Genomic DNA, 14,381 nt, shown 5'->3' with positions numbered 1-14,381 from the left:
CTTGCAACCACACCATACATGATCTCGACTACCCAATTAATGATAATACTAATGAAGAAGATGAATCCGCCAATGATGATAAAGATGACAAACCCAGTACGTTACACTGGAAAATTACCTTCAGGGGTCAAAAAAGCAAAGGATGTGAGACAATTAAATTTTGCTACAATCATTGCTTAAATTTGGCAGATTACGAAAGATAAAATGAATTTTTTATGAGGCTGCATTTGAATAAGGTAATTTAAGGCCCAAATAGTTGCATTTAGAATTACACTTTTTTTTTTTGGGTTCACCAGAATGACACTTCATTTATGTATCATAAATTCAATTTCAAACAAATTTATATTTGCATCCTCATAACCAGTATTTAATCATGCATCTAATTGATCCCACATACTTCAGAAAAACTCAATTGATTTCTTATCTGTTTATTTAGGCTTGAGTGTGGTGGGACTGGGAGTGCTATTTTGCATCATCTATTTGAATGATCTTTCTGATTTCTCCATCAAAAGGAATTCTAATTCCAAAAATGCATGATGAACATAAGAAAATCAACATCCTGCCTCAAACTATACCCCAAAAAAAAAAAGGGTTCCACTGCTCAACTTCAGCAGATTTTCTCAGCTTCAAAAGTATTGTGTTCGCTACCCTCCACATTGATCAGTTATGTGATGGCCTCATTGCTTCAAAGTATCTGAAAAAAAAAAATCTTCGTTGTCTTTGTTTACCTGCTTGGGATAAGGAAACTACTTGACATGCCAAACTCACCATTGGAAGATTTATCTAGATAATATCCCAATCAGATTTAAAAAATTCATGATTTGATGTTGTAACACTGGATGATGCTGAAACTTCCCCTCTCTGTTTACAAGATCCCAAATCTGGACTCCCATACAAGGCAGCATGCTGTTCATGATCCTGCTTTCTGCTGCTGCCCTCCATTTTGAGGAAGAAGCCTTTAACATTTTCTTGAGGCAAAAGAAAACGGAAACATCAGATAAAAGTTTGCTGATTATGGAAATAGAATAGCTCTTCCTAAAATGCTTATTTTTAATGGTTGTACATTCTTGTAAGTTTGTTGCATAAGGAACTAAAATTCATCCGAACAATAAAGTGAGAGAGAGAGAGAGAGAGAGCTCTGTACCTTATAAGACCTGTGTCTTCCAACATCATGACAAACAGAAAAAAATTCACTATTGTCTACTATGACGCAACTTTCATCAAGCTTCATCTTACAAGATGAAGCCCTGTTGCTAATATCATCAATGGAGTTGTCTGATTTTCCCGTAACAATGTAGAAATTTATACTCATATTGCAACACTCTTCTATCACAAGGGTCAGTTAAATGCAAAACTAAACATAAAATAAATAGTCTAACATCTAAATTAGGGTGTTTTCCTTCTTATCATCAGCTCAGCTCTTGCAACTTTTCATACGCTGTATTATGTTTCTTTTAAAATTAGAACCCATCCCTCCCTCCTTCCCTCCATTTCTCTCTCTCTCTCTCTCTTGGATAATGGAAAGTGACAGTGACAGTTAAAAACAAGAGTTGATATTCAAGGCTTTATTTCAAATGCCAAGGGGACATAGCTACGCATATGCATGACAAGAATTTGAGTTAGAGAATGAATAGCTATTTTGCAAAACTTTATAATTCAACTCAATAGCAATTTGAAAAGGTTCAAATTTGAAATCTTTTCCAAAATCAGCTTTTGACATATGAAAAATCAAATTTCATGAATCTATTATCTATTACCAAAAAGAAAACCTTCTAACATTTTGTTAAACTTATTTGCAACAACAATGCTAATCGTGCTCCAAGTAAACTGGTTAAAGTCCTACATATGAGATATGAGAAAATACTTGTAATTATACATAATACCTGATGTCCAAGCTAATCAATAAATTACTAATGTTTCATGATTTGGATACAACTAGAAGAAATTAAGTAGACCAAGAGAAAATATGAATAGCAGCCACATTCAGCATATGTATGCTTTAAATAACAGTTTCTTTGGGAGAAAAGATGAGTTCAGATTTTGCATAATCATCAGACCACACAAACTCATGTATAGAAGACCAGCCAATGCAAAAATCAACAAAAGGTTAGAAGTGAAAATGAATTGCAGATATATCAGAATGATGAAATATTCACCAGCTGACTCAGCTCCATCACCAAGAGTAAGTTTTCTATCCAAGACCTCACTTGCGCAGGAATGTAATATATTAACAGAACCTGAAGATGGCACTCCTGTAGGTATTATTTTGGTGCAAGAGTTACCCTCTAGCAGATCATCTGAGTTTGGGGACAATACCCAAAAACTTAGATCTTTATTGTCTAGGATAACACTATTGGACATCTCAAGCTTAAGTTGCATTTCCTCAGCATGATTTTCCATAATCCCAGCATTAACAGTTTCCTCCCAAGACAAATCATGTCGTGAGACCTAAACAGGTTGCCCAGAACAGGAATGGACCCGACTCTCATTGCAAGCTTCCTTTTCAAAGTGGTCTCCATCAATATAAACCTCATCAGTGTTTTGTGCTAAGAAAAGTCATAAGCTGCACCATCCATTGTATCTAAAGAAGACTGTAGGATCACTTCTTGCACAAGATCGGAGCAAAATTGCTTTATGTTAGCACCCACTGTCTGCAACTGATTTTCCGCATATTTTAATTGTTCCTATCCAAGAATGCCACCAATTCTAATGAAGCAGCAAGTAAGCAAGACAGAAGCAACAAATTAACTTTAGCACATTCAAATGATGACACAAATGAACAATCTGAATGGAGATCCTATTATAAATAGCTTGTATGTTAAATAGTATAGAGAGAAAAAATTTCTATATTATTAAAATATAAGAAAGTGAAGGAATGGCAAGAGTGAAATGTGTATAGAATTATATATATATAAATAAATAAATATTATTCTATTATGGCACTTAGCACGTATATGTGTGAAATAAAATAATTATCTTATTGTAATTTCCATAAATAAATTACGACCAGATGTGTTTATTAATAAGTAGATATGTCTATTAATAAACAGACATGTCAATTCTATACAAACAGTCACAACTATTTGTATAGGTGTCTGTTAATAAATAGACATATCTATTATATACAAACAATCACAACTATTTGTATAGGTGTCTGTTAATAAATAGATATGTCTTTTACACAAACAGTTGTATCTATTGGAGATAGATAGATGTGTCTCTCTAAAAAAGGTGTCATTACTTTTCATTCTTTATAAATGTGGATGAGTTTTTCAATCCAAATATATACTACTTCTACTTCTACTTCTACTTCTTCTTCTAGTCTCTCTAAACTCGGTTCGTATAAAGAGTTCTTAAGAGAAATCTTTAGGAGTTGCTGTCTGCAGATTTTAGGCTTTGTTGTATACTGGAGGTATATTGCCATAACCTTGCAGCAATCTAGTGGGGGCAATTAATACCTTAAAAATAGTAATTCATCACGCCTCAAAGCCTATTCTACACCCACCGCCTCAACAATTTTAAGGTATTAATCGCAATGAAGTCTAAGCCTGTTTCCGTGATGAATCAAGAGTTCGTGAAGCTTGATCATTTTAAGGAACAAATTATGTTCACTGAGAAGGTGAAAGCAGATCAGGAAAAGAAGATGAATTGACATGCAGAGGTTACCTCATCAAATAGGCTATAAGATTTGTTTATCTCTGTCAAGTCTCCAAAGGAAATCTGGAATTCATTAAAATTCGAATATAATACAAAAAAAAAAGGTATGGATAAATTTCTCATTATGAAATATTTTGAATTCTAAATACTTGATAATATGTCTGTTATGGATAAGTTTATGAATTACATATCTTTGTTTCAAAGTTTAAGAATTTAAAAGTAGTAGTTCCTAAATTATTGCAATTAGAAGCAATAATAGCACATTATACTTCTAGTTTGAATGATTATAGGAAGAAATTATTATATGCCACATACGACTTTTTTCTTAAACAGATTCAGAAATACTTACACATTAAAAAGTTTTTTATATGATAATTTGTTTTATGTTGATGACATGCTTATAATTAGAAGAAATATAATGTTATATTATGATGCTAAAACTTATAGTGAATGTGTTAAAGAAAGTAATAAGATTTATGTGCATAAATCAAAAAACACTTTTTATATGCATAAATTCTAATTCATATTGATTGTGTCTATCACTAACTAGGTGGGGATATTGTTAAAAATATTAGTGATAAAAAAATTTGTCTCATTTCGAAAGAGTTATGTTTGTTCATTAAAAGGCATCAAAATGAACTATTTGTTACCGATAGTTTTATTTGTTTTAAAAGGTGTAAATGCACAAATATAATTGTTTTAAGAGATATAAAGTGAATGGTTGTATATGTTCTAAGAGGTATAAGTGAATAATTGTATCTATTCTAAGAGGTATAAGTGAACAGTTGTATATGTTCTAAGAGGTATAAGTGAATAGATGTAATTGTTCTAAAAGATACAAAGTGAACGATTGTATCTATTGTAAAAGGTATAAGTGAACAAATATAATTGTTCTGAGAGATACTAATTGAATGGTTGTATCTGTTCTAAGAGGTATAAGTGAATGGTTGTATCTGTTCTAAGAGGCATAAGTGAACAGATGTAATTGTTTTAAGAGATACAAAGTGAACGGTTGTATCTGTTGTAAAAGGTATACGTGAACAGATGTAATTGTTCTAAGAGATACAAAGTGAACAATTGTATTTATTCTAAAAGGTGTAAGTGAACAGATGTAATTATTATAATAGATACAAAGTGAACTTTGCTTCTCTTCGAACATATTCTTTTTTGTCTCTTCTCCTCATTTTTATCTACAATTAACATTATTATTCTTTAATTTATTCTTGGGAGAATTTTAAAAATGTTGTCTAGATTTATATTTTGATTATTATTCTTGAGGGATCTGCCTAAATTACCTAACTGTAACATAGTGGGAGTTTAACTCTTTGTCAATTTCATTATATCGAGGGAAGTAAATACTCCATATGATATTTATTGCAAATTGACAGAAAATTTTGCTAGAATAATTGCTCAAATTGAGTGTGCTAGTGCTATTGGTAGCTTAATGTATACTATGCATTGCACTACTCCTCATATTGCTTTTGCAGTATGTAAGTTATCAAGATATACTAATAATCCCAGTGTTGAATATTGGAAAGAAATTTCAAGGATTTTTGGATATTTAAAAAAGGAATTATAAACTATAGATTATTCTGCGATAAATTTTCAATTATGCTAAAACCATATAAAGAGTTGTATCTATGCAAAGAGTTATGTCCCTTGGCCAAAAGACATAACTAAATGAAAAGATGCAATTCTTCTTAATAGTTACATGTATGAAGAGATGAATTTATTCGCCAAAAGGTTGATACATTTTGAGTAGTAAATATAAGAGCCTTACAAGTCATTTGTAAGAAGTGACAAAAGGACAAATGAGTATTATATAGTTCATGTTATAAACATGTGATTATATGGTTGACTAGTGAAACAAATATGGTGGAGATCCTAGGGCTATACAAATGCCAATTGAATAAGTAGTACTAAGGATAATAAGTCAACCTTTGGTTGGGTGTCCACTTTAGGTGGAGGTTCTGTTTCTTGGGCATCAAACAAACAAACAAACTTGTATAACTCATTCTACGGTGGAATCCGAATTTATAACTTTGACGAATGTTGGTAAAGAAGCAGAATGGCTGAGAAACTTGTTATCGGATATTAAGTTGTGGCCACAACCTAAGTCATCTATTTCTTTATATTGTGATAGTCAAATCATGATGGCTAAAGCTTATAGTAAAATATACAATTGAAAGTATATACATATAAGCTTAAGACATGAAAATGTAAAACAATTAAACTCTAATGGTGTTATTACCATATTTATGTTAAATCCTATAATAATCTAGCAAATCCTTTAATAAAAAGGCTCTCGAGAGTTATGATCATAAGTAAATCTGTTGATTAGGATTTAGAATATTCCATTAAATTTACTGTTGATGGGAACCCTACTTTATAGTATTATTACTAAATAAAGTTTAGTAAATGTTATAATTAAGTACTTAGTGTACTAAGTTAATGGAATGAGGATGAGTATTTATACTCTTAATGAAGTTTAATATTAATACAAAAGAAACTTTACTTATATGAACATAGGAAATGGTGTCGCTTCAACAAAAGTGAGAATAACTTTGTAAATGTTCATGAAAACAGGAGGTAGCACAATGTCATATTCGTGCTAAAATTTTGGTGAACTTTTTAAGTCAAACTAATTGATTCGTGTGTGTAGTATTTCCGGTTCTATTTAATAGGAATCTAGGTTTAAGCTAAGGCCACCATGATTTCTTTAGAACTTTGAAATATTTACACTAAGGAAAAGTTTAAACTGAAAGATACTTTTCATTATGCATGATACAATGGGATCTAACAATACAAACTAAGTGGGGGATTGTTATAAATAGCTTGTATGTTAGATAGTATAGAGAGAAATAATTTCTATATTATTAAAATATAAGAAAGTGAAGGAATGGCAAGAGTGAAATGTGTATAGAATTATATATATATAAATAAATATATATTATTCTATTATGGCACTTAGCAAGTATATGTGTGAAATAAAATAATTATCTTATTGTAATTTCCATAAATAAATTACGAACAGATGTGTTTATTAATAAGTAGATATGTCTATTAATAAACATACAAGTCAATTCTATACAAACAGTTGTATAGGTGTCTGTTAATAAATAGACATATCTATTCTATAAAAACAGTCACAACTATTTGTATAGGTGTCTGTTAATAAATAAATATGTCTTTTACACAAACGATTGTATCTATTGGAGATAGATAGATGTGTCTATCTAGAAAATGTGCTATTATTTTTTATTCTTTATAAATATGGATGAGTTTTTCAATCCAAATATATACTACTTCTACTTCTTCTTCTTCTTCTTTTCTTCTAGTCTCTCTAAACTCGGTTCGTATAAAGAGTTCTTAAGGTAAATCTTTAGGAGTTACTGTCTGCAGATTTTAGCCTTTGTTATATCCTTGAAGTATATTGTCATAATCTTGTAGCAATCTAATAGAGGCAATTAATACCTTAAAGATAATGATTCATCACGCCTCAAAGCCTATTCTACACCCACTGCCTCAACAGATCCCAGGGATGCTTATGTTGTCTTTTTGTTGCTCTACGGTTGATAGTTTGTATGAATGTTTCACATGCACAGGGCTCTTATTTATATATTTAACAAATTTAAAAATTTTATATATTTTAATTCCACGAAAATGGAATTCAATAAGAAAATCACACTACCTGTTCTTTACAAATAGAAACCAAGCTCAAACATTCAACAAGTGTACAATGCATTCATAAATATGTGAATGACAAGCCATTTCTCACCAAATTACCAAAGCACTACTGTTTTTCAAAATTGCATTAACTGACAGTGACATCCTAAAGAGGTTAATGGCAGAAAATAAAACGCGGAATATGCTTCCAACCCAGGCTATCCCTTTACGTTTGTTATCCATATCTGCCCTTTGTAGGCAGAATCAACCAATTATATTTTCTTCATCTGAAAGAAGAAAACAGCTGCAGTCAGATTATTGAACAGTATCAGGGTAGGAAGCAGATAGAATCCATTGAACCCAACCAAGTTCAGCTATCCCAAACAGTAATTAATTGAAAGGGGAAAACTTACCATCATCCAAATTTTGAAAAATATAGAAAGTATGAAAAATTTTGAACTTCCCCAAGTTCTCAAGCAACGAGTCAGAGATAATCAACAACAATAAAAGGAGATATTAGAAGAACAAAGAATCATAAAACTTATATGATAAGCGCACAAAAATTTAAAGAGAGAGAGAGAGAGAGAGAGAGAGAGAGAGAGAGAGCTAAAACCAATAGCAACCGAAAAGAGAGAAAACAAAATTTTGATGATGATCATGCAAAACCACTGCAGGGTCACACTCACTGTAATGTAGTAGAAAGCAGCAACCAAAAAAAGCTCGACAGACGTACGCAAAATGAGTAAAGAGTTGCATAATTATGAATAAATCTAATCACTTACGGTTCTTGGAGTTTGATTGACCAGAAACTCAAAAATACATAAATAGAAAAGGATTTACGCAGAAAAGTATCTTCCAGAAAAAGAAGAGGATGGCTAATGGGAAAATAAAACAAAGAAGTTTGGCTAATGGAAAAATAAAGCAAAGAAGTTTTTAGCTCAACGCTTATATCAAATAATAAAAGATCTTCTTAAGCTTTAAAAAAAATTTATAGTTTTTTGATACTTTAGAAAATTGAATAATTAATTTTTTAAAAATAATTAATCCAATCAAATCAATTAAAATTTTTAATTTAATTTTCAATTATAATAATTTAATATTTAATTATGTATTAAAAAACAAAAAGGTTGAGTTGTGTTAATTAATAATTATAATTATAAAATTTTATATTTTTATTTGCATGTACATTTAAAAAAAAAAAAAAAAAAAGAAAACCAACCACGTTAATAAAAAACCAAAAAAATTAAGACCAAATGACAAAAACAAAAGCAGAGAGAGAATTATTATCTTTTTTTTTTTTCACCACAAACAGATTTTGGGATTCCTCACCTCTTAATCAATTTTTTCCGACCTTAACTCAATCTCCATATTACGCAGGGGAACAAGAATATCTCCATCCCACATAATAATATGTTATTATTTTTTAATATAAAATAATATATATATATATATATATATATATATATATAAATATTATAATTTTAATAAAAATATAAATATATTACTAAATTATGTTTCCGATTTATTTTTAACAAATAAATTAATATATTCCAATAAAAATAAAATAAAATCCTTAAAATTAGAACAACCCCCGCTCTCATTTGCCATTCCTATCTAAAAGGTTCCATCTTTCACTTTTTTTTTTTTATTGGTTAAATTCCAACATGGGTTTTATCATAGCTTTTGGAATCTGATTCCTTTGAATGTTGCCGAATTGTAAAAGAGGCAAAATAATTCCTACCAAAATCTTACAATTACTTTTGATTGTCTGAGACGAAAATAAAAGCATTCCCGCGCGTAATTACCTCGTGTTAATGATATAACAGTTAACAATTTGTTCCCACTGGGCAAACCAACCATAAGTATGGAATTGGCAGATTGACGGAAGGGGCCTGCTCTCCACTGAGTGTTTCGGTGTCTCCGCCCGGTCCATAAAACCCAGCTGTCCACATGTCTAAGCAGGTAAACATACCATCGGCCTAATGCCCATAATAAGGATTTTCCCTTAATTGTAGAGGAAATTAACAACGTAGTCATTAGTTTCTGCTTTACATAACTCCTCTAGATCATGAGCCTAATTCCATTTCATATTCCAATCATGGGGATTTAGAACACGTAGCACTCCCTGACTACAAATTATACATATAAAAATTCCAAAATAAAGTTATTTCTTGACATTGTGAAACTGCAAACATCCAGAAGGATTCACTCTGCCAAAAGTGATTGTAACTACACACAAAGAAAGAGCTCTAGAAAACATTGTATATAATAAGAAAATGCCAATGTTAATGAATGGCTGACATGAAATCCCCCATTTAAAGCATCAACTGCCCAAATATCAAAGCCAAAACCCATCTAATTGCATTGCACGATATGCTACAACCAAATCTTCCGCTTTGAATTCATTCACATTTCCACTAACATCAATAAATTACCAAAGATCCATCTCATGCAAAAATACTGTCTAATTGCATCTGTTGCGCAGTTTCTATTCAATCGTAATGCGTCTCCAGTTGATTAACAGCATTTCCTACATGTTTATGCAATTGTCACCAATTTCTTGCAACTGTAGATCACTTTAGTGTAGGCTCAACATTAGGGGGAAAAAAAAAAAAGAAAAAAACACCAGCCAGAGAACAATCACATTCACTAGAAGAAGGTAAGCAGAAAGAATGGAATGCACTTACGGATCACCAGGAAAAACTGAATTATCCATTCAATAAATTTGGAAAAACAAGTCCTACACATGAAATATCTAATACTGCATAAAACACCAGTTCTATCATGCGTATTTTATTTATGAATAAGAACAGGAGGCAATAACAGACCCTTAATTATAGATTTTACATTTTTCCTGTGTGTGTGCCTCTGCCTTTCACGTAACAGAGGGACAGAAAAAGCTACATCAGATTATAAATGGTGGCTACATGGGTAGTGAACAGGATGAACATAGTTTACAAGGACATGAAGCCAACTACACAGCAGAATGCCCCAATGGCATCAGCATATTGGATGGATGCCAGGCCTGGCTCAGCGTTTTTAAGAACCCAAATATTCTTCTTTTTTTTTTAGTTTTTCATTTTTTATTTGCCAAGATGATGATATTCGTGTAATGTTGAACTACACTTAGGATTGATATGCTCAGATAAAAATAGTCGATGTAAATAAATGCAGACTCTACTCGAGAGCTCAGAAAACCATGGCGTTAAAGAGTCTAGATAAAGAAAAAGAAAACCAAATGTGCATTAAAAATTCTATTTTATTTCGGTCCATTTTTTTATATTTAAATATCTGGAAAAGCTTAAAATAGTGAAGAACAGGCCAAAAAGAAACAAACTGTATATGAAACATCCACAGCGTGCAAAAATATCATGAATAACTTTCACCTAAAAGGGCAACATTTGGGTAAGATGTTGTACACCTATACATCTCAGCTGAATTGTTACCACGCGAAACACAAACCAATAGCTCACAATAATTAAAATACAACATGCTAAAAAGGGTATTGAACATTATCAGAAAACCCACAACAAACTAAGCCGATAATCTGAAAAGAAAGGAGGTTAATGCTGCTTCAACTATAGTAAGAAGATCCTTGCCATGTCTCTAGACAATAGATGATTAAAGATGCTAAAAAAGGGTATTGAACACATGTAGGCAAAGCAACAACCAACTATGGGGACAATCTCAAAAGACAAAAAAAACATTAATGCTGCATCAATTATAATAAGATCCATAACATGTCTCTAAACAATAGATGATCAACCACAGGCAGCATGAAGGCATGTAATGATAGAAATGAGCAATTTGAAGTGCCTTTTATATTTACTATTAGATAAGAAAAACAAGCAGAGGAAGAGTAAGAACCAACTTAAATAAGATTTGACATAATTCTTTATTGTTTCCTAACTTTCCATTGCAAGGGCATTTAATAGGCGCATGCGGCAACTAACTCTTCAACAATTATCTAGTGGAAAAGAGAGATTGAATGCAGATTAAACCAATAACTGAATTCACAAATAGTAAATCCACAAGGCACATTTAGAAAATTTCACCATGCAATTGACTGTAAGGATATTACACCACAATTTCAATGAACTGATGCATCTGTAACATAGTAGGACATGTATATTATCAAATATTGGGTGGTTGGGTGGATTAAGGCTTTAATGTTGTTGTTGTTGTTGTTGTTGTTGTTGTTGTTGTTGTTGTTGCATGGGTAGGTGGGTTTGCGTGTGTGCGCATTGGGAGGGAGGGGACGGGGCTTAATATGAATGTAAAACCAGAAGTAACCATCTCAAATGCCAAATATTGGCTTTGTAGCAGCATGAATGGCACAAGCACAAACTGATAACCACAAATCACAATTTTCTAATAGCTAAAGATAAATATATTCCAGCACACCACAAAAAAGTTCTACAACCCTTCCAAAAAAGTACTGATTTAGAGTCTAAACTAACTTCTATAAAATTCAAGTAGCATCCATCACAAATCCAACCACAACTTTTTGGAAGCAGATGAAGTGAAGCAGCAACAAAAGCACAGCAGTCCACATAATTAAACCAAAGATTTCATTGTCTGCATTCACCAAATCACGACAACCATTTAAAGCATTTGTGCCCAGGAAGCTCTCATACACCTGAACCAAACACCTATCAGATCACAAACCAATATTGGGAGTCAAACATATAAAACAGAAACATTGCTAAATAAAGCACAAAATAGCAACCAACATAGCAGTCTATAACATGTTTGAAGCTTTCGTCTATGTGATGATAATAGTTTTCCAAACAACACAATTACAATGCAAACAGCAATTCAGTTCAACTAACAAGTTTCAGGGAACAACTACAACCAACCTTGAGGCACTGAAAAATCTAACACAGCAAGAACACTAAAAGGAAAATTAGAACAACTGTGTTCAAGGTACTGCTGCAGACATTGTTCCACAGACAGTGTTCAAGGAAAATTGTTCCAGAAACACTGTAATGTGTAATCCGCTATGAAAACTTTCAAAATTCAAATACAAAACTAGAAAAAGCAGCTGCATCAATTATTAAGAAACCACGTGGGCCAATAGGATTAAGCAGCAAATCTAGAAGAATATAATCCTAGTGTTTTAACTTAATATCACAAACAAAATTAAGAAAGAATAAGATGTATCTCAACAAAATCACATCAACGGGTCTCTTGAGAAGCATCAGCAGACAGCTTGCAAATGCAACCATGGATGAAAGAAAACTAAAAAAAGCCCCTTGAAAATCCAAGGAGCAACTTGAAGAATAAGAAACGAGAAAGATCAACATTTCTTAGATTCAATCAAATCCTTCCGAACAGGGCTTTCACAACTCACCCACAAACACACCAACAGCACAATCAAATCCATCAAAGCAAAATTGTATGACAAGTGCTACCTCAAACACTAAATAAATGGGGCAATTCACCCACAATAGCCCATAGGCAAAAACAACAAATTCAACATGTTTCAATTTCTATCAAAAAGCAAATCTGCATAAAATAGCCAACAGAAATATACTCAATTTGCCAAAAACTACATGTTATCAACATCATTAGAAAGTAAACAACAACAATTACCTCAATAATATGGTGGCATGCCCTGATACATCCCTCCAGGTGGAACTCTAGGGGGCAATGGTGATGGCTGGTGTTGCTGAGACAGCCCATAAGGGACACCATCTGGATATCCCCCAGAAGCCATTCCAACCGAACTTGGAGGCATCCTATACATAGAATTCCCAGCGCTGTTCAATCCGCCAAACTCACCAGAACTTGGTCCCCCAAACTGTGAAACACCATAGGGACCACCATAGCCTCCACTACCAATTGAACCTGGCAATGAAGAATTCAAACCATATCCACTACTACCCAATCCAGAAAACCCTCCATAGGTTGGCAAACTACCTGGAACACCATACTGGGAACCAGGCATTGAAGACTGTGGTTGTGGTGGTGGCTGTGGTTGTGCATTATCACCAACCACACCACCTTCCGTCTTAGCTTTTTTGTTATCAACCGCCATTTTGCAGAGAACCTGATGGCCATCAATAATCTTCATAGGATCAGCAATGGCTGCTTTTGCACCCTCCTCAGTCTTGTATATAATAAAAGCAAAACCCTTTGATTTACCCGTCACCTTATCAAACCCTAGAGGTCCCTCTTCAATCTCTCCATACGTCAAGAAAAACCCTAACAATCTCTCTGAAGGTATATCATACGGGACATTCCCAACATAAATCTTCCTAGACCAAACATCGCCACCACTAGAACCAGAATTAGATAGCCCGGCAGAGGCCAGCTGGGTAACAGTCATCCTGCCGTCAATTTTCTTGCTTGGTTCCTTCAACGCAATTAAAGCACCGTCTACATGTTTAAATGTGATGAACCCAAATCCCTTGGATTTTCCAGTGTTCTTATCGAAGATTACGACGGCCTCCTCGAGCTCGCCATAAGAAGCAAAGAGAGAGCGGATGGTCTCGGTGGTGGTGTTGGTGGAAAGGCCCCTGATGAAGAGCTTGCGGAGGGAGATGTCGCCGTCGGCTACGATGCGGATGGAGTCAAGGACGTCGGGGTGACGGACTGCAGCTGTTTGGAGGATGTCGAGAAGCTGCTCCTTTGTGAAAGGGTCGATTACCTTGCGGATGTCTTGGGGGGTTAAGGCGGTTGAGGTGGCAGCGGTGGAGAGAGTAGGGATTATCGCGGTGCCATTTTCGTCGGCTTTGCGCTTCTTTGTGAAGTCCATAGTGGCAGAGACCAAGACAAGGAAGATGGGTAATGAAGTGGAAGAGGCTCAACAGCGAATTTATAGGCAGGATTCCAGATCAACCAATTTGGGAACCCTGGTTACCGTCTTGTTTCGTCTCCAAACAGGCCGAAGATTAGGATTCACGAGAACCAACCTATAAATTATAACAAATTATTTAATATACATATATTTAATACGCATATTTTTAATAAAAATAAAAATAAATAAAATTAATTATGTTATAATTTAATTTATATTTTAAATTTGAATTTTTTTTTTTTTTTAGAAAAAAGAA

At 33.2% G+C, this 14,381-nt stretch overlaps 1 protein-coding gene across 6 annotated transcripts; it reads right to left on the bottom strand.

Annotated features, from left to right (window-relative positions):
* Nucleotides 1-397: 397 nt before the first annotated feature.
* Nucleotides 398-14,083, bottom strand: LOC110642899 (UBP1-associated protein 2C). Of its 6 annotated transcripts, none has more exons than XR_009146199.1 (2): nt 8,010-8,111; nt 398-7,610 (listed from the first exon to the last, which is right to left on the bottom strand). XR_009146199.1 is itself a non-coding variant. In XM_021795091.2 (2 exons), the coding sequence occupies exon 1, from the start codon at nt 14,081-14,083 to the stop codon at nt 12,920-12,922; it is 1,164 nt and encodes a 387-aa protein (XP_021650783.2). In that variant the 3' UTR covers nt 478-7,610; nt 12,919. The 6 variants fall into 6 exon arrangements, 4 of the variants coding, with proteins under 4 accessions (XP_021650783.2, XP_021650781.2, XP_021650780.2 ...); XR_009146198.1 differs by lacking the exon at nt 8,010-8,111 and adding an exon at nt 7,737-7,995; XM_021795091.2 differs by lacking the exon at nt 8,010-8,111 and adding an exon at nt 12,919-14,083 and having other exon boundaries at nt 478-7,610.
* Nucleotides 14,084-14,381: the final 298 nt, after the last annotated feature.

The sequence above is a fragment of the Hevea brasiliensis genome, chromosome 18 (assembly GCF_030052815.1).
Source record: "Hevea brasiliensis isolate MT/VB/25A 57/8 chromosome 18, ASM3005281v1, whole genome shotgun sequence".
Taxonomy (NCBI): Eukaryota; Viridiplantae; Streptophyta; class Magnoliopsida; order Malpighiales; family Euphorbiaceae; genus Hevea; species Hevea brasiliensis.
The sequence above is the reverse complement of the archived record's forward strand: the minus strand, read 5'-3'. Positions and strand labels throughout refer to the sequence as shown.

What these genes read in the sequence shown, in the direction of transcription:
- LOC110642899 (XM_021795091.2), bottom strand. Translation starts at nt 14,083, where the DNA reads ATGGACTTCACAAAGAAGCGCAAAGCCGACGAAAATGGCACCGCGATA.